Source organism: Nipponia nippon, unplaced genomic scaffold (assembly GCF_047370975.1).
Source record: "Nipponia nippon isolate SJK-2023a ecotype South Korea unplaced genomic scaffold, ASM4737097v1 scaffold_4, whole genome shotgun sequence".
Taxonomy (NCBI): Eukaryota; Metazoa; Chordata; class Aves; order Pelecaniformes; family Threskiornithidae; genus Nipponia; species Nipponia nippon.
The window spans coordinates 40,580,856-40,608,353 of record NW_028262358.1 but is presented as its reverse complement, the minus strand read 5'-3'; the positions used below and the strand labels follow the sequence as shown (position 1 = coordinate 40,608,353).

Below are 27,498 nucleotides of genomic sequence, written 5' to 3'. Positions count from 1 at the left end.
ATTTTAAATCACCACATTTATCCACATCCAAGAAAAAAAGAAAAAGTAGACCTTCCAATTGCATAGGAAATGTTTAATTTTTAGATTCAATATTTTAACTTAAAGAAAAATGCTTAGTTAGAAGCGTCTAACTACATGATGTGAAGAATCCAGTGTACCACTACTGTGCTGTGTTACTACCACCACAGTTAGAGCCCGTTTCTTTACGGCCATGCCAGGTTACTACAGCAGACACCAGTTACAAATAATAGTCAAATACACAAAAACTTTGGGTTTAATCAGCTAACGAAGTGCCTCCCCTACCTACACAGCTCATTTTAGATTCAACATAATGCTGACCCGAGGTAAAGCTAAAACAAAAAAGCAACAGTCATGTCAACTTTCTAACAAACAGGTAGAAGAAAAAGCTTTCCAAAGAACCATGTTAGACAATTCTCTGTAGAAACTATTACTCTAAAAATCTTTAAAGGATCTTTCTCTTCTACAAAAACAACTGATGCAAAAGCAGTTTGGGATGATGCAACCTGACATAGCACGGACTATCAAAACATAGACTGAAGCCCTCCTCCCGCATCACACCCAGAAGCAGCAGACAGTGGAGAGCCACCCTTTGCCCTGTAATTGCCTGCACAGATGGACACTTTGAGCCTTGCTGGGCCTTAAGCATTAAGCAGCCACAGAAAGTAGCTCTTCACCCTGTCTACAGTACAGACCTATTTTTAAATAGTCATTTGTTTTGAATATATATGGCAAAATAAGAATACCCACCCTCCTAAAAAATAGCTTTCTCAAAATTACAGAGCAGCCAGAGGCTGCAGTGGAAACACAGAACTACTGTTTATGTTTTACTTTTGTAATATATGCCTGCTTGCTTGGTCAAATCCACAGCATAGCTCCCTGCTCATCCTAGGGCTCACAGGAACTTAGTAGTCAACAAGATACTGCCATAATGAAAGCATGACACAATAGCTAACAGAACAGAAAAACAAAAACATGCTTTGCATGAAGCTCCAAATGCTTCTTATACTGAGATTCAGCATTTCTTGAGGTGACTAGGTGGTCCCATATGTAAGAAACAACACCCATGATTTAACGCACACACCCAGAAGTCGTCACTGAGTTGCTGTGCAAGTCAAGGATTGTCTTTCCCTCACATTCATCATGAAGCTAAAAGGACCCTTAATTCTCACATCAGTGGTTGCATTGGTTTTTTTTTTTTAAGGAGAAGGGGAACAGATGTTACCAGAGGTAAGAATTAATGAGGTAATAGTGTGGAGGGGATGGATGCTGCATACAAAGTTATGCAGCAGCTCCATCGTGATCCTGGGGGAGCAGAGGGGCACTGAGCAGTATTCCTGGGTGCCCTGGTCCCCCCAAGAGGGTCTCTCCCACAACTGCTGCAGACTGGCGCTGTCAGACTCCAGCTGAATCTAGGACCCGCAATCACTGCGCTGTTGTCTGCTGAGTTCCCAGCCCAGCTCCTGACATGCCAGAGCTCAGGCAGCTGTTGGCCCCACTTTTTCTGGGTTCACCAACTGGAGACACCACCAGTTTTGAGTTTCATTACTTTTATCTCTGCAAAAAGCAAGTAGGGAAAATTAAGGACTAAAAGGCTTGCATGACATAAATTAGTTAAACACATATATTATATATATAAAAATATGTAGAAACTGCTATCAGAAAGGTTCTATGTGTTCATTTAATTTACTAGGTAGAAAGACAAACAGGCACATTGTTTTTCTTTGGGTTATCTGTAAAAACTGATTGTGATTAGAAGCATAGTAGAAAGCTGTAGTGTGCAAAAATAGACACGGAAAAACATTTATAAATTTGATGGCAAGTGATTTGCATTATCAATATGAATTAATGCATTAACTGTTCTACTAAAAAAATGCTTAGAAAGTTAACATCTAAAGCCGATAAAATACTTTGTTTCAGGGGATGGTTCTTTACATTTTTTTTCCCCGAGGTAATTATGTTTGGACATTATTGCCACTTCACTTCTACCTGCACAAGATTATATTTACATCTGATTTACAAAAGCTTTGATAAGCAAGCCTGGACTTTCTGTATTAATTTTAGTTTGGACAAAGAAGAACATGGCGGCATTTCCTGAGTTTTACCTGATCTTAGTATGCCCTGATGTGACCAAGACAGCACAGCCCTGATGGCCCACCTGGCTGTCTCTCACAGGGCATGCTGCCAGCTGAACGGCCCATCCTATGGGTGAATAGATCGCTTGGAGTGCAGCCCTGCATCCCAATGAAGACATCTTATCTGAAAATACATCTCTTTTCCCATCAGGGACACCACAGGCTGTGTACTTATAATATCCTTTTTTGTCCAATTATGGTGAAGCCTCAAATTGATAAAACATTTACAGCATCTTTAAGTAGTGATGGTTAAGAATAGGAGTGCACTCACCACAAATATGTGTGTTTATACAGGTATACAAAAAAAAAAACCACCCGGTGCCAGAACTGGAAAGAATTCCCTCCATCTCATCTCCCGCTGCATCATCCCTCAGCAGCATTCATACACTCACCAAGGCTTAGTCTAGACGCTCTAAACAACTATGAAAAATTCACAACTTGTTTAAAAAAATCTGTGCATACTATAGTAAAGTAGGGTACTAGAAATTCTTCCTTCATTGTTAAAGAACCTGGCCTTCTTCCCTATTAATATTAATCTGAAACTCAGTTTCTATATTTTCTGACATGTTTACTTGCGATTTTACTGTTTTGTTCTATGAAAAGGAAAAAAGACGGGACACAAGGTCTGAAGAGTTTTGTCACTGCTGTCAGCACATTTGAAATGCTTCTGTTGAATACAAACCTCATGCTGTCATTCAGACCACATTCCCTTTGCGAAACAATACCAGGCTGCTGCGCGACTACGTGACAGCGATCAGAATAATTTCTATATACTCAGCTTGTGAGGACTAAGAAATAGTAGCAGCCAAGTGCTATGAAACTGCAGTGTGCTACCTTATGCCATATCTGCATTTTAACAATCAACGCCACTAGAAATCTGCCTATCCTGATAAAACAGTCTCTTACACTTTTCATGGGGCTGTTTCAAAAAACCTACGAAAAGCGACAGAATAGGATGTAAAAAGTATATATCACATGAACAAACTGACATTCTCATGGTAGCTTTAAACTACCGTACATCTGAAACATCAATCCCAGCTGTACCTGCCACAGCCACCCAGTGAATTACAAAAAAACCACAAACAAACAAAACACCAAAAAAACCAAAACACTACCTTTTGGTAGTTATTACTACCAAAAGGCCCTGAAATTGCCCCCAGAGCAATTTCTTAGCAGTCACTAGGCAGACTGATTCTAGCCTGGCTGATTTCCCTTGCCTGCTGTTGTCTTTATCAGCATGCGTTCCTCATTAAAAATAAAACTGGGGAGATAGGAAGACAAAAATGCTGTATTTACTGAAGTACTCTAAAACTGAATTATTGTGCTCTTCAGTAACTTAGATTCCTATAGTTTAGACAATGCTTAGCTTTTTCTTTCCCCAGAAATAAAACTGGTTACTTCCAGAATTTTCTTCTGGATTTATTCTATATAATTCTACTAATATTTTAAAAAGTTGTCCTATGATCAAGCCTTTGGGTATATCTATAAAACACCACTAAAAATCATAGCATGCTGGCAGAAAGCAATAAAGCAAATAAATCAAGAAACCCTAAATGTAACTTCTGCCATTTAATGCAGAACAGAGAAACCCAAATGGTCTCTCTCCTCAAATTCTTCTAGCAAAATAGCTAATGAAAAGGGAGGTAATGTTGAATTTTTGGAATTTCAGTCAGAGTTAAAAAAATGCTTTCACTTTAAAAACTCTCTTTTTAAAATTTCTTTTCTGTGCCTCAGTCTGTACTAGCTGCATCAGGGAAATGCCACCACCTGAAGAGAAGAGATGTTTGTGTAAAGATGTACTTAGAGAAAAGAAAATGCACCGCAATCTCTATAGCTGATTGTAGCCAATTTCTGTGCCATAACTGTGGCAATCCAATAAACCATGACAGCGTTAATTCTTACTTGTTAAACTTAAAATGAAATTTGTGAGGAAGGACTTGCTGGAACTATAAAAAGTCACTCTAAATTAAAGTTTCTAAACATGAGATGAGCCAGAGGAAATGAATTGTGAAAATCGTGAAATTGGCATGATCTTACGTTCACCTCTCCCTTCACTGCAAATGAATTAAAAGCTATAAGCTACACTCAAAAGTTCTGTTTCCATTGTCCTCTGATATCTCTAAACATCGTATTGCCACAGGAGAAGCCACACATTCACATTCCGCAAAAGTCTCAAAGCCACTGTATGACAGCTACCCTGTGATCTTGAAAATGCACACAGATGACATCACTAAGTTGCCAAAACACATGGTTTTCTTCTGAATGAGAAAAGCGAGTGTAGAGAACATGCTCAGGATTGTGCCAAGCAAGTATGTGTTTACTTGCCCGCCTGAGCTGTGGAAGCACACACAACATTGTAGCATCGTGTGTTTGCATTTGAAGACTCCAATTTAACGAGACTCATGAACTCAGACAGCTGAGCACAGAAGTTGTGACCTGGACAGCTCAGTCGGCAATGACTGTTTATTTAGATATATAACAACAAAACATGGACAGGCAACTGTCAAGGACACTAGGTAACATACTCACAAACAAACATGAAGAAAAATACAGCAGGAAATTCTGCAATTTTATATACATACATGCATACATATATAAATGTATGTCCAATGGATGATATTTATATGTATGTATATATATTGGGCATATATATATATATGTATGTGTGCATATAAAATATCATATGTATTATATGTATATTCTTCAATACATATATTGGACATACGTGTGTGTATATATATATATGTACATGCATGTGCATGTGTAACTGCATAAACACATATACAGAGAACGGAGCTAAATCTTGCAACTAATTAAGAAAAAGCAATCTAGCCTGCTCAGCTTTTCTCCTTCAAAAATCCACATCTGTTGAAGTGCTCTTGTAGAGAACCTTGCCTTGCAATATGCCTTGAATATTCATAAAATGGAAATAGTTAGTTGTAGAGCAGGATGTGGATCCATATGGAAAATGGTTATGTCCTTAGTTTCTGATAAAACAAGAATCATTCAAGGAACAACCAGAACTTACTCACTAAGCACAACACTACCTGGAAGTTTTGCATCTCATCCCCTCACCTTTCATAATGTTTCTGCTACTTTGGGGCAAATATCCCTGAACTCAAATTGTAAAGACTTGAGGACATTAGGCTTATACTTCAGAAAATTACTAGATTACAATTATTGAAGTTCCTCCAAAATTTCACTTTCATGTTACAAGTGGAGAAAGCAGATGTAACGATACCAGTTTTCTCCCCTCCCTTTCACACACTAAGCTTTGTGTACATTCTCTGGGGCAGCGATTTGCTAAGAAACGCTGCCTCTTGGCAATTGCCTTAGCAATTAGACTGGCCGATAACAGTATAGTGTTTTAGGATGAATAGACAAGCTTGACAGAAAGATCTATCAGCTGTTCAGCCCACACTGCTGTACAAATGAGGAAATGACTGGAATATTAATTGCCTTTAAACACAAGTAATTACTCACTTTTGTAAGACTACTAGCAGGCAGAAATAGATAACTAGAATAGAATATTATGAAAAACGTTTCATTTTTCTGGCTTTAACAGTGCATTTGAGGATTGAAAGAGCAAATCCACTTCTTACATGTCTCTTCGTCCTTTCCCTGCTCTGACATTCAGCAATGTCTTACAGTTTTTACTTTGCATGAGAATGTGGAACAGTGAATGGATTTCATGCTTAACTACTGAAATCCCAATTTCCAGTTTGCTATTTTTGTCCTCTGTTTGGGATTTGTTAGGCTCTGCTGGTTTTGAAGCAAATGACGTTGAATTTTTTTCAGACAAAACATTTTTAAAAGATTCATGCACATACCAATTCATGCACATCCTAAAAACATCTAAGGCACTATCTCTTTGAATTCATTTGCTTGAATGACAGTATATGGGTTTGAAGTTTCTTAGGCAAGAAATGTAAATAAAGCTTAGCTGCATAATTACATTGTGAAAAATCTCAATATTTTGATACTCGATAAATTTATTCACAAACCATATTCCAATATTTATAAGCATTCTAAAAGGAAGGGTTTGCACTACATTTTCCATTTGGCTGCTCACCTCAGGTTTTCACTCTTTTAAATAGACACACAGCAGATTTATTCTGAAGAAAAATTAATGTATGCCATTCAACTAGGCTACAGCCTCTTTCAAAAGAAGTAGAATCCAGTTCATGACTTGAAAACACAGGCTATTTGCAGTGCTATCTTTAGTTGCTTGGAATACCAGTCTTTGTCTATCATCTACCAAAAGGCATTTTTTACTGCATAGCATCAACAGAACTAGAGAGGAAAGTGAAGAGTTTATGACATAGTATAACAGAGTTGATTCCTTACAGTTACCTGGCTGTCATTTTAACCCCATTTCATGTCAGCTGAGCGGTTTCTTTCAGCAAAGAATCCATTTGGTGGAAGAGAGAGTCTCAGCCTATCAATTCCTTGATATCTTAGTTTCACAAGTGATACTAAGTGGAAACCTGCCCTCACCATATTTCTAAGAGGATTGCTCTCAAGAATAAGGTGTTGGCACAGCATCATTGTAATGCATGTCTGTCTGATTCACTATGATTTATGATTTTTCCTATTGCTTTTAATTGCAGAAGTCTTGAACACTGCTCCCTCCCAAGATTCATTTTGAAAAGGCATGAGAAATCATCTGGTACTACATTGCTCTTTATAAGTGTAATTCTATCCATCTATTTGGCTGCAGAATTAATCCACATTCTTGCTCTTTTACTTGATCAGTTGCACCAAATAGAACATAAGTGTATAGATTTAGGGATATTCCCAAATTATGGATGTGTTGATAAAGGTACAGTTTTGTAGGTTTCTCAGTGATATCCTTTCCTAAGATGGAAGTGATATGAGTATGTGTTGGATGTGTTATCTAGTCCAAGCGTGCCACCACTCTCAGAGAACTATTGTATTGGCAGAAAAATCCCCACAAGAAAATGGTTTTTTAGACTACCCAGACAAATAGGTCTGCTGCAGGGAAGTGCTGTAGTTCTAAAAAATTAATAGTGAAACAACAAGAACAGAGTGTTAAAGTCCCACCCTTCTGTTAGGCTAGAACATACCTGGCATGCTGATGGATGACTGTGATTGAGGTCCCACTGGGAAGACACTATGTCAACAGACTTTTCAGCCATATTAAGCAAATTCATCCAGCCTTGGAAAAGAGACAAATGGGATGGTGCACTGTCTGAATAGTTGATCCCTTCAGGAATATTTTCCACAAGAGCAACCCTGAGAATAGATAAGGAAAAAATAACCACTTAACAAAAGCACTTTTCTTTATTAAAAAGCTCCAAATTGTAAAGAATATCAGGTTTGGGGCCTGTGGTTCAACATCTGCTCCCAGAGGCTCTCAGCAGTGTGCCACCCCGCAAGTCACTCTGAAGTTGCTGACTGTCATGCTCTGCACTTCCCAAAACAATAAAATGCAGAAATGACCTACTGTTAATATAGCAAAGCCAAATAAGCTTTTGAAGCTCTGCAAAATTAGCTTAAACATGGAAAAGCTTACTTTCTATAACACAGTAAGTGGGAATCAGTCCTTACGGTGAGGATGGGAAGAATGAAACGATCTTTTCTTGCTTTGCTACTCTCATCTTTGCATTTGATTTCTTCTCTCTATGCAATGTGGCAAGATGCATACTCCTTGGCATCCTCTTAGGTCTGCTTTTACAGCTGACGTTTTATTACATTGCAGTCTCTATATAGGAATTGTCCCTTTCCAACTGCTCTAAGCTACTTAATTTTTCTGCTTTTGTTTACCTGTGTAAGGCTCTAATTGTGATCGAGTGGTTAAGAAAAGAAGAATTATGCCCTTTTAATTTCCTGTTCTTTTTGGAAAGCTCTTTGATCTTATTGTCTATAGTATTCCAAATGCTTGCAAATTACATTACATACATTCACATGGATCGAAAAAGCTAAACAAACATTGTAGTAAACTGACAGTTCAAAATATGCCCCTCTGCTTCAGGGAAATGATGTGTTTCATTCAGCACACTGCCTCACTGCTAGATTTCCTTAAATTGCAGCAGGTAAAACTCCTCCCTGCACTCAATAGAGGAATCTTAAAAATAAATGCAAGTCAAACAAGTTTCCCAATTCTGTCTTTAGGCAAAGAGATGACATTTTCAACTTATCCAAGTGGCGCTTCTATAAGTGCTTCCAACATCTCACACTTTTACTGTGAATCATACAAACCAGATTTAGGAAAGCTGTAGTAGGGACGTGGACAATACTACTTTTCATTGTATCCAAGTACTTTATTTCCAGAACGTTTCTGTACTTATTAATAACATTAATTATCAAGTCCAGCAATACGAATATCATTTATAAAGTTTTTTTAAGTAAACCATTAATACAAACCTCTAGTGTAAACAAGAATTGTATGCTTTTTGACAGTTAGAAAAACAGATTAGTTCAGTATCTTCTATTAATTCAGTTCATCCTACAGGGTCACATGGAAACTTTCACAGCTATTTCAGATTATCAAGCATGTTTGTGAAGTTAACCCATTAAAAGACTGAAGATCAGTACTCTTTAACAGTGTAAAGAAAACCCAATGAGAACTGTGATAAAGTAAACCTGTGGTAATTACCACATTCTTACTCTCCTGGCCTGACGAAAATCCCCCTCAAAACCAGAACAGGCACAGCTCCTCCTTTCATTAAACATTGAAGTATGTTCTCTTATTCCCTAAAATCTGTCAAACAACATACATATCACTAAGCTACAATTACTGATGATGTTCTTCACAACATACTTTGAACACACTATTCTATTGATCAACATTAAACTTAACTGCATTACAGCAACAGCGCTGTAACACCAGTAAATTGACTGTAAAAGGTTAAAAATGCAGCTTGATTTTTTAATGTCTTCAAAGTATACTTTATTCTAAAGCATTCTACCTATTATATTTACAAACTTTTCAACATAACTAGTACCCTAGAATTTTAGTCTATTGGTCTATTAGTCTACCCTTATTAGTCTATTAGCAATGCTGTACTTTTAAGAAGAAACTATTTTACTCTAACACTCAAGGTTTTAGCCTTATTTCTGCTGCATCTAACCCTGTTACAGAACTTAATAAAACTTTTGTTAGATCCCTCGAAAGCCTGGTTAATTCTTTTTCAATATTTAACATTACTAATCGTACTGGGGCTCTTAGCAATGTCCATGTTCCCAGAGCTGTTTTATAGAGAGCTGTAGGATGGCCACCTTCAAAGAGCAAGAAATTGAAGCACATAAGATAAAGTGATCTCTACAAGGACATAACCCTCCCCTGCCCTGCAACAATCCAGTGGCAAAGATTAGAAATGAATCCATGTCTTTCTGGCCTCTTTCATCCCCTACCCAATCACATGTAGATACAGGAGAGAGTTATTTTGAATATTCTCCAAAGACATTCTTCATATCAAAAGATTATTCAAAAAGTAATCTACCAAATGCGGTTCTGATTTAGCTAGAATTTAAAAGTGCATATCACTCCCTTAACACAAGATGTGACCAAAATTTCTCAACATTAGAATATTGCCAGACATACACAGTGTTTTCTGGTTGAACCTATGCAAATGAATGTATAGGAGACCACAAAATAACTGATAGGATTGAATCTGTCACGGTCACTTCCAGTGGCTTGTAGTGGTGTTTCCCATGGGCTGTACTGAACTGCTGTCTCACTGGAAAGCATTAGCTTAACTTCCATTCTTCCTATCTCTGTCTTTGGCAACTTGAAAGCTGCCAGGAAGGTAACGCTGTCTCAGAGTCACAGAAGGGCTGACATGATCTGGAGATCACGTAGCTCAACCTCCCTTGTCAAAGCAGGGTCAATGACAGCAGGTTGCTCAGGACATTGTCCAGTCAGGTTTTGGATAGCTCCAGTATTTCCAAGTCCAAGAAGCTTAGCATGTTATATTTGAGATTAGGGCCCTGATCCAGGCAAACACATACATGCTTATTTCTGATGCGCTGACTTCATGTTATTTAGGTCCAAAGTAGGGGAAAATGCTATATCTATATATTGTAAACCCATATTCCAGAAGTCACTGGAAGCTATACCTTAAAGTGTAATGCAGGAAGAGCTGCAGATGTGGGTCATTGCTCTATAGATATGTTTGGGTACAGATACCATCAAGCTATGCAAAAATGTTGGGCTCTTCCTCCTGTTCCTCAGGTTAAAACCATTTACTTATTCAAAGAAAGTAGCAAGGCAAATTTCCTGGGCAAAAAGAAATGAATCTTCCTCTTAAAAGGGCCCTTGTCAGGGACAAAGTGCCTCTTGGTAAGGAAGTTTGTCCTGACTGTTGGGCTGAACTTGCTTTTCAGTAGGAGATCAGCTCACAGCTTTTCAACCTGCAGACCATTCACTAGGCTACAGCACTAGCACTAAAAAAGGGATGTGACTACGCAGGTCCTGCCACTTTATAATTTGGGTTTGAATATGTAATAGAAGCCAAATGCATTCCAGTTAGCGAAACTGTTATTCAGAACAGATATTATCTGTTAATATATTTCCTAGTCTTTTGTTTAACCAAATAGTAAGTACTTCGTGTTCTTTAGCAGACAAAGACATTTCATCTAGCTAGAGCACTAGTTAAAATGTGGCTTTCAGGAGTTTAGATTTCCCTTTAATAATGAACTAATTCTGCCGCACACACCCCACTATATATTCCCCTATCCACTCAAAAACTCAAAACCAAGCTCAGAAGCTAAAAACCAAGTCAACAACCAAGTTTCTAAACCAAGTGATTTTGCCTTCATAATCTTCCCCTTTTCTCTGGCACAATAGCAAATTTCCAGTGTATAGTCAAGAAGAATTTTGTTAAACCTTCCACGCAGAGTCTGCAAGCTCCAATTCCATCAATAAAAGCTAAATTTAGCTCTCATTTTTGTTCCAATATGACCCACAAAGAGGTTTTTAAAATATGGTATAACAAAACTTTCAGGAGAGGTGGTCATTCACAGACCTTGAGGAAGATCAGATGCGGTGGCATAATTTATTCTGCAAAAATGGCATATTAACAAAGCAAAACAGAACAAATGTAACATGGTGATTAAAACAGACTTTTCCTATGCTCAAAACCATTAGCAGATAACATTACACCTGTTGGATGAGATGTCCTTCCCTTCTCCAGTTTGCTGGTGCTCTGTTTCATCTGATTAATGCCAACATAGGCTAGCCTCTTCAGTTATATAGCTGAATATTCCGAAACCTACCTCGCACAGACTGAGAAACCTGAAAGTAATGTTACACAATTTCTGTGAAGTTATAGAAAGAGACAAAGGTCAAAGCTAAGATTCAAGCTCCTCTAAGCTAACAGAAATGTGGTAAGCAGTATAATGGTATTTAATGCCTACCAAAGAATAGACCTTGACCTCAATAATAAGATTCTTCTGACCTCAGCTACATGACTTGCATTTAGTAATTTCAAGTGAATTCCGTCCCAGGCTACGGATTCTTCTTCGTCTTTGACAGTTCTTTGGTCAGAAAGCAAGAAGGTTTGTTTCTGATCTGACACCAATTTTTTTCCTTTGAAGGAAACAGAAATATTCTTAATTTAGCATCTGGGTTAATTAGAGTAGAAAGAAGGCTAGGGCAGTGAAAACAGGCAGAGTCTATATGTCTGTCCCTTGAATACACTAGGGGTTATTGGCAAAAATTTATAGCTCTGCCTGTTGAAAAGTTTAGCTGTAATGATTACACAAGTATAAAAGGAAAGTTCTTTTGATAGTTCAAACTTCACACCATATTAAAATGATAAGCTGTAGAACATTATTCACTCCAGTTTGTCCCAATCCAAGTCATACACTAAAGAAAATCCAGGTCATATGCACTTGAGTGTCTCTACAACATCTGAATTTACTCACCATTAAAGGGAAAAACCATGATAAGAAAAAACTGCAATGATTTGTATGAGACAATAAAGAAATGAAAGATGAGCAAAGGCTATTTTTGTCATAAGGCTCCCATATTTTGGACAAGGGAGAGGGAAGAAAGGGAGGGAAGGGGGGGGGCGGAAATCAAGGGGAAAAGGAGGGCAAAAAGGGAGGAGAAAAAGAGAACTGGGAAATGTGCATGAGTCCTGCCCCTACACCAGGGTCCTAGTTAAAGATACCCTCTTGTGACCATTCTTTCTTTCTTAATCCAGAAGCCCTGGAACCACCAACCCCTGCTCTGAAGGACAACAGCTCCTCAGAGTTCCAGCTCCTCCTTTGTTATAAACCCAGTCTTAATATCCATTCAAAACCTACCATCTTTCTCAGACAAGTGCTTTCAATTGAGGCTTTCACCATATCACCTTCAAGACCTCCACTTTCTTCTACACCATATCACTCCTACCACTCTTCTCCCTCAGACCTACTCATTAGCTGTCATGCTGGCCAAGACCATCTTCTCTTTAGCTCCTCAACAGAACCACAGCTCCAGCTCTTGTTTCTGAAAGGGATTAAGAAATATCCTTCTAGACAGGGTATAATTACTATTTCAAACACATGCAGAACAAACTCTTTTTTCTGGGTTCAGAGAAGTGTCCTAAAAAAAGAGGAAGTATGGCACAACTTATCAATATATTTGGATATTCCCCTTACAGTCAGTGGTAAGGATTTGGAAGATCAAGTGCTACAATTCTTCTTGAGATCAGACTCCAGAGCCTAAAGGTATGCAGTGTATTTGAATAATTACATGGTATACCCAGTAAAGAAAAAATTAACTGCACATTATATGCAATATTTACTCTTTAATTAATTAAATCTAATTCTTCCAGAATGAGAAGTTATAAAATCTGCTATCACATGCTTATGCTGTTGATTTCAATTTTAAATAAAATATGTTTGACTCATCAAAGTAAATTCACGACAGAACACACTGGTTAAAAGTGAAATGGAGAGCAGACAAGATTGAATTTAAAATGGACTGTGAACTCGGACTAAGTACTCAGAAGCACCTAGATTATTAACGTTCTCTAATATTCTCTGAGAATATCACAAACTGTAACAGTGCTCTAACGCCGACAGTCTCAACTGGTGAGGCACATGTACGTGCATTTGTACACGTGCATGTGCCCAAGTATATGCACCTTACAAAAGCTCTTTGCTGACATTTACTTGTCTGCTTTTTAAATTTTAGTCATGAAGACTTTGCTCTCCAGAGACAAAATCTTGGGATGCTGACTGCTTGGTTTAAGACTATGCTTTGAATTAGATCTGAAGTGAATGCAGGTAAGTTCAGATTTATGGTATTAAATATATGCGGCATTGGGTTCCAGCTACAGAGCTTTATCTGAGCATTTCTGAGTATGTGACAGAGCAGACTAGTGTGATGTTTAAACTGAAAAGCTGCTCTCGGTGCCTCCCTGGCAAATACATATTTTCAATATGATTCCATGCACTCAATGTTAAAACACTGCAATGAGCATATTAACACTTTTAAGAAATCAAACTGTGCTGGAATTTTAGAGACACATAGTGCCAGTCTCTTCTTTGAGGGAAGATTCTTAATCTCTTGATTGTCTTTATATTCAGAATCTGGTAACCAGCCATGAGATATGAGGGTAAAAAGGTAAAAACCTATTGTATAGGAAGTCCAACTAGATGGTCTAAAGCAGATTTGCTAACTTCCCTGTCCCTGGACATGTGAATTGCAACCTAGTAGGATAAAAGGGGAGTGGTTTAACAGGGTTGATGGTGTGCATGTAAATGGCACTACTAGACTGTTGTGTTGGAGCATATAATGAAATAGAGCTATGGCTACAGGGTACAGCAAAGCAGCGTTCCTTCTAGCCGTGCTGCCTCAAGCCAAGGAGGTACACACTGGTCGTGGGCTTCTGCTCTTCATCCCAGCAGTCAGTCAGTGAGTGACTCCTCAGTCACGCTGCTCACCTGGGCCACTCTGGATGTCACCAGGGCACCCTGACACAAGAAAGGGCCACAGCATTTTACATTATAAATGCAAGATATGCAGATAATTTACTAAGTAACATGTAGCTAGAGCTGGTTAAACTGTCGTGCACCTACTGCAAACAGTTTGACAGATCTCCTAACCAGTGGCCTAAATTCTGTGAATACCATCTGTGACTGAACTTGGAAGACACAGGCCCCTTCAGCCAAGTGAGTGGCCTGATCCTATTTAATATGCAGCTGCAGGAGGTGGCTGTGGCACAAGAGTGGGAATAAACAGCCCTGCCAACTTCAAGTGTTCACTGAACTCCAGCCTTAAGCACTTCAGCTAATGCCTAAAATTAGAAGTTGCCTTTCAGCTTTCCCCTTCTATGGCTGCCCCTTCTTTGCACTTACTCTCCTTTCATTTTTTATCAGTCCACAGAAGCGATTGAAGTAGGCTAGCTACATACCAACACATATTGTAACTCCTCACCGCTCAGGCCTTTTTATATTTTCCATAATCAACTTGGAGATCACTTTGTTATTGCTATTCCCACGTAATTGTTTTTGTGCCTACTCATCACGATGTCTACAAGCCAAATATAGTGTGCAGACATGCACAATGCATCCGTTAAGCTTGGCAGATTTTACGTGCCAGATTCTTGGTTGGTACAACATAAAAGATAAGAATTTCAGCCAGCAGTTATGTCAGGGGAACAATATTGGTTTTTACCAGCTGAAGATTAGACTCCAATCTCTGGGCCTATAGAATAAATAACTAGAAGCACTCCAGGAATACCTCTTCTCTTTGGACTGCCCTATGGATTGTTATGTAAGAAAAAGATGATTCCCTCCCTCTCATACCATCATCTTCAGAAAGAACGTACCAACAATAAAATCCTACTGTTTCAACTTCCCTCAAGTGACGAGCAACACAATACTTGTGTTGTAAGATATCATAGACATGTAAGTTTCAAAGGAAGGACCCACTATACAAAAAGACAAGTCATCTAAGGTTTAAACCTGTGAATGATTTCTAACTAAGCGTATTTTAGGTGATAAAAGGAAATTTACACAGTTGTATTTCAGATGCAACTGTCAGTTCTCAAAGGCAAAACTGCATCCAAAGGAGGGAAAGAATTGATGAGATGTTTTACAATGTCACTTCAACCTACTGGGGACAGTATTTCCCCTGTGCCAACGCAAGTCTGAACCTTAGTCAGAAATTCAATCTGGCCTGCCACGACCATTTTAATACTGGAACTAAGATAGCAGTCATATAAAGTATCAAAAAAGGAAAAAGGAGCACAGACATGGGGAGGAAAGAAAAAAAAAACAAGAAAGAATAAATAGCAAACATTAAAGATCTTCATTTGTTTGTTCTGACATGACTGATATTTGCCTCAGTTCAAAAAACCATATAAATAAAGTACAACTTAGCACTGAGCCTTTAAGTAGCCTTATTTATTTTCTTAGGACTTCTCACATGCTTTATGCAGACTTAGGCATTTTCTTGAATCATGCAGGTCAGTCCAGCACAATACTGCTCTTTTCCCTTCACTATTACATATCCAGGCTCGTACCAAAATAATCCTTAACAACTGCCCCTCGCTTCATAAATAGGATGCTGACATGAAGGTTGTTGATTCCATTGTATAAAACTATTTAGCGTCATTAAGACTCAATAACAAATCCCTCAATAAAAGAAGAAAAAAAAAATGTAGAATGCAGTTGAACGGGACAGATAAAATATATGCAAAGACCCTTCTGGAATAAAAATGATGTGTGGTTTTGCTTCAGGTGCTTTGCCTTAGGTTTTTAGCTCTGTTATGTTAAGCCTGGACCACAACATTAGCATACCTGTTGAAAAATACTTAGATAATTTAGATATTTTTAAATTCTTTCAAAAACAAATTAATATAACTGATTATTAAAGTCCAGTCATAAGTAAGTAAAATAAAGCTCAGAAGTACCAATTGCTAACAGGTATTATCAGCTGAGACACTGAAATCTCTCTCTACCAGGTAAAATTAACATCATAAGAATGCAGTGGACCAAAGAAATCATTAATTTACTGAATTGACTTTAAGTGACTATTAATTTACTGAACAGATAGGATGTGGTTTGGTCCTCTAGACTTCAATCTGGCATTTCTCAGCAATTCAGCAAAGAAGATATTTCACAGGTCCTGAACACACAAACCTAATTCTTCCAAAATTAAATGTAAACATTGAGCATAAACAAAATGAAAACATTTTACTGTAACTTTCTGCTTCACCATCCTATGATAAAGCTCAGTATAGTCACAATTTCTAATTTCTCAGAACAATTTCTCCTTTTATACCTTCTGCAACCATTTATATACACACAAACCGAACAGATAAAAATCTAGTATGTCAGAACAGATATGTGTTTTATGGAATAATTCTAGGAATAATTATAAATATCTCATGGTTTCTGATTGGGACAAGAAGTTTATCAACATTAGCTAAGGAAAAATACAGTATCAAGCTGAGCAGCCAAGCTATCAAACCAGAAATTACCATACCTACATTTAATAAAGGCAAGTGTAAAAACATAATAGAATTAAAATCTATATGATAGAGGTCTTGTGCTGCCCCTAATTTCAATTTTGTGCATGAATTTGGCCCATGAAGAGAAAAGAACCCAACTTAACACCAGAAATTAACGGTAGATTAACCATGGACTTAATTAAGGCTGGTTTGACCAGAAAACCAATACACTATCCCAATGAAAATCCTATGTTTTATGGTCCCAGCTTTCCCATCTTCATCCATGACAATTAGTGCCTTATTCCATGAGGAAAGAATTATTTGCCAGAGGGAAGGGCTGCAATGGTGACACCTACATCTGAGTTTCCAAGAGACAGAATGAAGTTTCATTTTAGGGAACATTGAAGTGTCTTATTTAATCACTTCACCTCAGGTGAAATCTTGCAAGAGCTGATGAGCACCAGATCATCAATATCTAAATCCAGCCTGTGTCCGCAGCTCTTGAAGTCCCCCTATGTTGTTTAAATAGTAATCAGAACTGAAACGTACCACAACTTTCATACTAACCTAAAAGTTCAGCATGCAAATAAATACATTTACTATTCAACGTAATGCAAAAATGTGCCTGGATTGTTTGATAAGGCCACTAGAGGTGTCAAAAAGACACTATTTGAACCAAATCGGCACAGCAGTCATCTGACTCTCCCCGCATTCTGATGGGAGCTGACATTTCAAAATTCATAATCAATAGAAAAGGCATCATACTCCACATTTCTAGATTCCTGCAATTTTTTTGCTTGGTGACAGAACTTTGATTTGCACCCCTTTTTAATGGGATAATTCCTATATTTTGATCAGAAACAAATTTCTTAAGGTTCAAGTAAATCTTATTTCACTGAATAATCACTTGTTTGAAATACTCAAAAGTTCTCAAATGAAACACTGAGGCACTTTTATGTCAAAGAAAGCAACAGTATCTCTAGACACTAATCATCATTCATTTCAGAGTACACTGTAGCTGAATTTCACATACAAGAAGGCACAAGAATACAGAGGTCAAACATTGCAGTGTTCTGCTCATGCCTCTATGCACAACAGATATAAGCCTTGGAGATATGTGTGAAATCTATTTAACGGACACAGACTAAGAACAGAAATTGCCATCTGTTACTTGTATATATTTGGACTTTCTTTAAGGCACTTCCGTTAGGCTACTGTTAAGGTATGACGAGCCATGGCAAGAAGCTCTAAAATTTGGCTGTGACATGCCTCTGTCATCATATATAAAACACACTACAAAACTTTTCAGCACCTTATCACGTGCCAGAATAACCTCCTTCTAGATTGTGATTTCACAATAGTGTTTAAAGACAATGGAGGGAAAAGAGCTGGCATTGTGATCTTATTCAAAAAAATCCACCGATGAAGAAGGATGCCATATCAACGTTTGCATATGGCTGAAATTTATTTGAGGTCATAACAGCACTCCAAGAGCTCACATCTGCTCTGCCAAACTTCAGGTAGCATAACAAATTTATCTCATCAAAGCTTCTCTATGACTACCACAACTTCATTCTTTCTTTCCCTTATTTCTCATCATTTCCCTCCCTCATTTTTTTCCAGATGTTCATTCAAACTCATTGTGAAGCACTTTGTGACAGGGAACATAGAGAATTTCTCTTACAGTTATCTTTCATTTTGATGACGCTCGTACAATGAAAATTAAACTTCACTGTTAGGTGCTCAAAATGCATCATTTTGAATGAACTGTTCATTCTTGGGAGATTTTCTTTCTCCTTCCTCTTGAGAAAAGAAATGATAGGCAGAAGCCAGAGTGTGGAGTCAGCACAGTCCTTTTGTGGGGATCATTAGGCTTTCTAAAGACAATAGGCTGCCTTCTGTATTTTTTCCTGGGCATTCTCTGCATCAGAACAGCTTGCTCCAACCATGTGCCATCTTTTTTTTTTTTTCCCCCCACCATCTTTTACTCTAGTTATTCTCTAATTTGAACACTTCCATTCCCCGGCTCCTCCTCCCCTTGCCTGCCTCTTCTGTGTATTACATCCTAGATGACCTTTTTTGTTTTGCTCCTTCTGGTTAGTCTTCTACTCATTAATCTCTTCCAAATGACTTCATTGGCAGAAAACATAGCATTGTTATTAAATCTGCAAGACGCAGTCCTGTGCATTCTGACCTGTTCCTCCACCATTCCTCATTTGTCTAGGTAGACTGAAAGCTCTTCATTAGCGGGACTCCTCGTTACTCTAACAGTAGGGACAAACACAGTGGGATCCATCTTTGGTAAAGTCCTAGAATTACTGCATTAGGAAGCAGCAGCATGGGCCTCTGAAAATCTCCACGGACAGTATACAACATTCAGGGACAGATTTTAAGTACTACTGCCTAAATTGTCATCATTCAAACTCTTTACATCAGAGGCATGAGGCCAGTCTAATTTGGCTTACTGTTTTGGGTGAGGTTTTTTGGTTTGGGTTTTTTTTGTGTAGTTTTTTGTTTTGTTTTTAAGGGGGTTTATGGATATCTTGGCAGATTCCCAGTAACAAGAAGCACAACAGTAACAACTGAGACTTCCTACTATTTCTAATGATAATTCTTTGAAAGTCTGCTGCAGCTTACCATTAGCTGCAGTAAATAGAAAAAACAGATATATTGATTTAAAAACGTGGTTACCCTGCCTACAAGCAGCTTACATGGTAACACAGTAAGCCTTGAACAGTGTGTAGAAATTGCAAACTGAAATGGAAAAAGTTTCCTGGGTGATCAAGTCCCTGTCCTTGCTACTTCAGGCAATGTTTCATATGCTTTTATTCTTAAATTATCCAGATGAGGAAAAGATATTAGAACAAGGAAGGGTTTTTACCACCATTTGTCATACTGGAATATTTTTTATCTTGCTGCTTTGATAGGTGTCCTGGTTTCAGCTGGGACAGAGTTAATTTTCTTCCTAGTAGCTGATAGAGTGCTGTGTTTTGGATTTAGGATGACAATGATGATAACACACTGATGTTTTAATTGTTGCTGAGCAGTGCTTACACTTAAGTCAAGGACTTTTCAGCTTCCCATGCTCTGCCAGGCGCACAAGAAGCCGTGAGGAGGCACAGCCAGGACAGCTGACCCAGACTGGCCAAAGGGCTATTCCATACCGTACGATGTCATGCCCAGTATGTAAACTGGGAGGAGTTGGCGGGGGCGCAGCGATCGCCGCTCAGGGACTGGCTGGGCATCGGTCAGCAAGTGGTGAGCAATTGCATTGTGCCTCACTTGTTTTGTATGTTCTTTTATCATTATTATTTTTTTTTTCTTCCTCTGCTGTCCTATTAAATTGTCTTTATCTCAACCTGTGTGTTTTACTTTTTTTTTTTTCCAATTCTCTCCCCCGTCTCACCAGGGGTGGGGGGAAGGTGAGTGAGCAGCTGTGTGGTGCTTAGTTGCCAACTGGGGTTAAACCACGACAGTAGGCAGAAACGTGATTCACTTGGTATCTTTTTGCCTGCTCTATCCTTTATCCTCAGTAACCCAGATCCCACCCTGGAATTTCTCCCTCCTGTGATATTTTTGTGGATGACAATAATTTCTCTTCTTAGCTTTCACCCTGCATAGCCGAGCACCTTTAGCGTCTTTTTTATTAAACAGACTCTTCATTCCTAGAACCTCCTCCTACTTAGCATGAGTTCAACCTTCTTGATTATTGATGGTCAGTTACACACAGTATTCCAGATTAAAACTTATCAATGCCTTTCAAAATGGCATTAATACTTCCTTTGCACTTCCAGTTACATCTTGCCTGATGTAAATAGTATTGCATCTAACTCTAAGCAATTCTGTCTTCTTTTGTTACAGTTTCCCTAAGGAATTGGTTCCCTTAAACAGTATGAAGATGGAAAATCTAGTTAAATTACAGTTGGACTACTGCCTAGGAGTGACTAAAATCAAACCGTTAACCAAAATGGTACATATATCCCCATGAGAAACCAAAAGATGTATTTAACATCCATTATAACCTCATAAATTTGAAAAAGGGTTTTCCCATTCTCAGTCTGAGGAAAGGGCATTTCTGGATCACTTATATTTATTTTCTGCCTTCAGATCATATATTTTCTCATTCAAATTTAATTCTAATGATGTCTGTGGGGAAATGTCTCTTTAGAAGGCTCTACAGTCAGCTGTTACTTTATTCACATATTTAAGTCAGAAAACTGACTAAACCAGACCGCTGTCATTCCCTGCTTCTGCATGACTGCTGTAATTTGTGAAGTTCAAAGAGCAGAACAAAGTAAAAGGATACCAAGACTAGAGAAACAGACCAATTAAAAACCAGATGACTGCTGAAATGTATAACAGACAGAAAAATCTTTTTACAACCCTTTTCTGAAACCGTAAGGAACACGTTCCAATAAAACAGCCAACAGTTGAGGTAGCTTTATTTCTCTCGAAGCTGCTTCTGACAATGTTTTATTATTATTTTCAACTAATCCAAGAACAGACTAACCACAGAACCTGAGGAGTGATAAACTCCATGAAATATGAAACATGAGAGATGTAGGGAAGCAGATAGGACAAAAAGGTGAAAATACAGAAAGTCTGCAAAGAGCAATTCTGAGGCGTTAATCCAATCCCTGATAAAAAATTGTACCGTGATTGGGATCTGCAGCAAAAAGAAGGAATTCTACTGAAAGACCCAGAATTCACCCTTAGCAAAGATATTGCAGATTGCCAGAATCACCTATGTCATACTGAATCCTAGGGAAGGCAGACACCCCTCTGACAAGTGGACATAAAAATCTCACATAACTATAAGGAAGAACAGCATTACAGAAGGGAATAAGGAGCTCCAATTGGCATTCCAGCAAACAAAACAGCAGCCAGTATAATCAAATAATTCAGGTTAGAAGATACCCCTGGAGGTCATCTAGTGTAACCTCCTGCTCCAAACAGGTCCACTTAGATCAGGTTGCTCAGCACTTTGTCTGGTAAAGTGCTGAATATCTCCAAGGATGGAGATTACACAATCCTCTCTGGGTGACTGTTTTGCTATTTGACCCTCTCACAATTAAGAAAAAAAAAACCAACCCTTGTAATTTATTGGAATTTCCTGTGCTGCAATTTGCATCTGTTGCCTCTTGTCCTATCACAGTGCACCCTCAAGAAGACTCTGGTTCTGTTGTCTCTATAACCACCCACAGTTGTAGACAGCACTAAGATCTCTCCTCCTCTTCTCTAGGCTAAACAGTTCTTTCAGCCTCTGCTCGTACTTTGCGCACTCGAGTCCTCTGACCATTCTAATGACTGTTCACTAGATCTGCTCTAGTGTGTTGGTATCTTTCTGGTATTGGAGGACCCAAAACTGGACACAGTACCCCAAATGTAGTCTCACAGGTGCTGAACACATGGGAAGAATAATTTCTCTCACCCTGCTGGCTACACTCTTGCTGATAAAGCCCAACATGCAGTTGCCCTTCTCTGACTCATATTCAAGGTTGTTGTCTACCAAGAACCCCAGATCTTTTTCTGCAAAGCTGCCTTCTAACCACTTCCACAGGGTTATTCCAACCCAGGTGCGAGACTTCACATTTGCCCACATTGAACTGGTACTGATGATCACAACCCTCTGAGCCCAAGAGGACAGCTGGTATTCCACCCAGTTCATGCTCTTCACTCACGAAATAACAATGACACTAACAAAAGCATGAGCTGAAGCAAACAGAAGAAACAGCTTCTCAATAAATTACGAATGCAAAAGGTTTCACACCTTTATATAAGGGACACCAGTGTTGCCTGATTACTTCTTGCTACCTAACATCAAACATGGTCCATCCCAACAACTTTTCAAGATTATTTTGCCATTTACAACAATAGGATTTGCAAACTACAGTCCTTAAAGAGATTTACTGGTTGTACACATTATCTCTGAATAGGTGACAAAAGCAGTGCCATTTTCTTAAGTCACTACTACACAATATGAAAGTTCTTTAAAGGCAACAAGAAAACTGTTGTAAAGGAAAACCAAAATTAAATTTAGGAATAAAGATTCTATGATAAAGGCTAGTGATATTTTACACTGATTTCAAATGAACAGCAACCTGAGAAATCCGATAAAGCTTTTCATTTAATCCTAGTCTATTAAATGTTAATAATAAAGTAAAATGCCCTGCCCTAGTACCCAGGCTCCTCCAGCTCTTTCTTTGAAGCACCCATTCTTGCTTTTCATCTGCAAATGAATGATTTTTGTGCTTTGCAGTATTAAGTAACTTTTCTGTAACTCCAGACCATAAGATCACCTAGTCTTCTATGATATTACCCAATTCTTTTGCAGAATTACCAGGTTCTTCCTAACATTGACAATATTTCTCAATCTAGTTTTTGAGCACAAAATACACTAGTTCAAATATTAAATGGTATTGATCTTGGGGGGTCACTGATTTTTGAAAAACACTGCTGTACCCTCCCTGTTCATAATTTTACAGTAGCCACTGTTGCTTTCCCATGTGGCAATTTCTCATTCACCAAATGGTTTGCTCAGACTGATACAGGGTAGATCTACTGTCTTACCTTGTTAAAGTAGTCAGTTACCTTATCACTGAAAATTTATTAGTCTCATACAACCTATCTATCTTTTACAAAATCAAGGGAAATTTTTATCCCTCTTTCCAACATCTCTGTGCTAAAACATTATATAACACTTAAGTAAACTTTACAGGCTGTGATAATTTTTTTTTTTTTTTTTTTTTTTTGAAGTAGAGGATCTGTTAACTTACAAACACTACCTGGGAAAGCATAAAACTTCAAGTAACCTGTCCCAAAGAGACCAGGCTTTCATCACAACAGATCAAAAGAATTTTACTTGACTTAATCATACATTATAATGAGTAAATTAAAAAAAGCAATACAGATAGGATGTGGAAAACTCACTTGCTACAGTGAATGAGATATATGGAAATGATTAATTAAATTATTATAGAACAAAACCAACTGTAAGACAAGAAAGGTAGATACATAAAACCAAAAGTAAAGCTTATTTCAAAGAAACTTCAATAGGAACACTAACTAGTAAAGCAAAAAATATTCCCAGTATTCTAGTTCAGCAGCTGTGTTTATAAAAGGGTTTGGACATTTGCAGCTAGAAATCTCTACATAAGAATAGGTTCAAGGGCAGAGATACACAAAATGTTCTATTATCTTAATTTATACAAAGCGATTGGATATGAAGCCATCTTATCTTGATCCAAAAAAGAAAAAAAAATGTTTATTGGTTACTCATTACTCAGGCTATTCCCTTTCCCTATGAAAAAACTCAAAATTATTTCATTTTCCCATCTCCAGTATTTTCTGGACCTACACTTTCTCAGTTAACATAACTAAAGGCAGGTTCATCGGGGCTGCCTCCGGTACTCATATAGGCTAAATTACCAGTCATTCTTTTCTTATTCTGTTTCTAATACTTATCATAAACTATGTCCTATAGCATCTTATGGTAAATAATCTGATGAAAACTCAGCAATATTTTGAGATAGGAATTGATTTTGCACCATGCCAGTCTTCTCAGGAGTTCCACCCACTCTAGCAAAATTCCTCTGCTGGCTATTTTAGAGATATAATGAAAGGTTATTACATCTAACTTTCTTACAAGTTCAAGACTATGTTCTTTAGGGTACAGATTGTGTCATCTCATGTTTTTGTGCAACATCTAACGTATCCTGGACAATAATATATTACAGACCATATCAGGACTATGTAAAGAAAGATAGATGCAAGGACAGATAAAACCAACAGGCTATGGCTGGATTAATTTATTGTTCCTAACCCTTACTAATAGAAACACCTGGACCCTCAACAAATAACCTACAATTCGGAGGAGATTCCTCCCACCTTATCACACAATCTGTCAAAACTCCTCCTTTGGTCTACCATTACAGAAGGAGGAAGGTGTTTTGAAAAGAGGATATTGATCTGAAGATTTCACGTCTCCTCTGTTCCCAACACCAGAGAAACCTCGGGGATAAGAAGGAGCAGAGGAGTTTGTTTCTGTGAACTGGTACTTTAGTTATAACTGATTATAAATGTTTTAAAAAAACCTCTCCTGAAAGACGAATTCCTATGACCTATTTCTCTTTAATCAAACTATGCATACCAATGGAGATGCTATGGCAGGACAAAAGTCTTCAAGTATGTCTCTGTCCCTGGGCCCCAGTAATTCCCAATAAATAACACAAATAACTGATGAGCTTGAGTATCTTCAAAACAAAGCCCCCACTACTGATGCTCCAGAGACAGAAATGGGGACAAAGCTATAGAGAACAAGAGACTCTGAAAAGGTTTATATTAATGATGATGGGAGAGGGAAAGGCAGTAGCAAAATATCAGCTCTTTGCCTCTCCTGTTTGTCCACTGGCAAGCAAAGGCTTCTCACAAAATTGATGGGTTTCCTCTTGCCCTCCCAGGTACAAGCCAACTGTTTATGGAAACTGTACACTTCCATGGATCCCCATGTATCCCTCACTTGCGGAGGCAGATGGCGAATTGTGGTAAAGCAAAAGAAATTAAAAACTGGCCTCCCTAAAGTCAATAACAAAATTCCTAACAGTTCAGTTGGAACAGAACTTAGCTCCAACTTAATCATTTTAAATAATCTCCAAAAAAGCCTATACATAAGGGATTCTACAGTAGTTCACTTCTCAAACCCATTAACTGTCTGTTTGATCTCATTAATACTCAACTTTAGTTAATTCTGGCCCAGCAATTCTTTGTGCCTCATGAGTTTATGAAAAAAGAATAAATAATTAGTATGTAGAAGAATCACAAATGTTTTAATTTGCAAGGAATGAAAATTGCAAGTGAGCATTTTTAACAGTCAAGTTTAAATGGTTATTGATGATCAAAAGTATTCTAGAAAAAAGCCATTCAAGGCTGTTTAATATCTGCTGCAAGGGCCAGGATCCACTGGGAGTACCCTCATCAGTGGGCGCACACACACACAACACAAAATTTAAAAAAATCACATGCTTTCTCTTTACACAGTTGCTCACCCTATGGGCTCTGTGAACTTATTCTTACCCACAGATTTCACAGCACAAAACACACCACAAAACACATACCTGGCCATGTCCCTGATGTGGTAACTAAGATACTTTTCTGAAAGGGAGGATGCAAAGAAAAGCTTACAGCTCAGCTCTTCTGCTTTCCGTCTACTGCTCACTCTATAAAGGCAGGCACCAGCCTCCTTGCCTGGCATGGTTATGGGCTCAGTGGTGTGAGCTCCACTTGGTTTGGTCTGAGCATATCTCCCAGATCTGTAAGTACCCAGAGGAACATTTTAATTGTGAATCCCAAGTTTGCTAAGGACAAGATCGGGAACTCTGCTAAAAAGGTAGCAGTGTTAGAAATGCAGAGTAGGAGAAACCTTGCCTGGTTGGGGTGGACTTTTTATTGGGGTAATTTTTTAATTTTCATTTTTAATAGCTTTTTTAAAAAAAATCATTTTTATGGATTATTTTGTGCACTTCAGCTCCCAATTTCTGCCTAATTTGCATTTCAGTACACAAGGTGCAGTTTGGGATATCTACGTGATTTTTCAAAGGAGGCCATTTCCAGTAAAAGGTACAATAAGACAAAGTGAGACAACTATCACAAGCAATTTAGAGTTCTCAAAATAATTTTTAAAACAACATGATGCTGATATGACAACATAGGCATATTGTCTGGTCTGTTCTAATTCTAGCATAATTACATAGTGAAGAACTTGGCCACAGGAGTAACCAACTGCAAAACCAAGACTGAAAGAATTTCTTCTAATTTAGCCAAAATAGTTGTTTACAACAGGACTCACTCTTGTGCCTGGGGATATCTATAACAATATTCCACTAACTTCTTTTAAAGGATCAAGGATCAAGTCTTTAGTAAATGGGGTTTCCCCTGCTCCTCTGAGTACTGCACAGATGAGAAATTAATAATTTACAATAGTCTTTTGACTGGATAGCTTCCATTCTATTAGCCCTCTTCTTATTAAGCCATTTTCTGATCAATTCATCCCATTTTTTGTGATGAATACTTATCAATACCTTATTTACCTTACAATGCATTCCTAAAAGAAGTCTTTCAATATGAAGTTAGCATCTCTTTGCCAATTAATGGATTTGCCTTTCCTCCCCAAATATGTTGCAACATAACTTCCTTTCCTAGTTTTCCTTAATCCTTCAGGGTCTTGGCTGACAGTCCTCCAAATATACATTAAGTCACCAATCCAACTTTAGGAGTTTATGCTGACACATCCTCACTGGTGTATTTGATTATCCAGGTTTTGGCAAGTTCATTCTGGAAATCTATCTTGGACAAAAAAAAACACTTTACTTGGATAACAGCCATTACTGTGATTTAGAGCACACAGGAGTAAACAATCTAAATCATTCTTATTTTATACTCTCTATATTCCTTTCCTACTGTCCAGTTTCAAATACTAACTAGATGAATAAAATTACTGTTTTATTTTATTTGCCACTAGCTCAAATACAATCAGAAAAATACAATTTTTAAAACAAGCCTGTTTGTAACAGCAAGGGATTTTTTACACCTTACAAACGTACACAATAAAATAAATATCAATCTACAAATTGCATGTCTGGAAAATAACTAAATCTTTGGGAAATTAGTTTGATCCCTGGAAGAACAAACTGAAAGTAAATATGAAATGCTAAAGGGTTCACACCAAGTAGTATGTCTATTCAAGTGCATCAATGAAAACAAAACTACAGAATGATAAATTCTGATGGAGGTTACCAAAATAAAAAGCAGGGCAAGCAGGACAGACCCAAGACAAACACACACCCCGCCCTTCCACCGCCCCAAAAAAAGCCCCACAACCCAAACAGGCAGAAGGTACATGAGCGATGCATAAGATGCCAGAGGTGCATTCCCGA

General features: G+C 38.0%; 1 protein-coding gene across 3 annotated transcripts in view; it reads right to left on the bottom strand.

Moving 5' to 3' along the window:
- Window positions 1–27,498, bottom strand: part of PLD5 (phospholipase D family member 5) — a 189,383-nt gene that overhangs the window by 64,666 nt on the left and 97,219 nt on the right. For all 3 annotated transcript variants that reach the window (XM_087776601.1, XM_009463536.2, XM_087776602.1), the window contains one exon: window positions 7,241–7,409. In XM_087776601.1, the coding sequence (XP_087632727.1) occupies window positions 7,241–7,409 (169 nt within the window). The remainder of the gene's footprint in view (window positions 1–7,240; window positions 7,410–27,498) is intronic.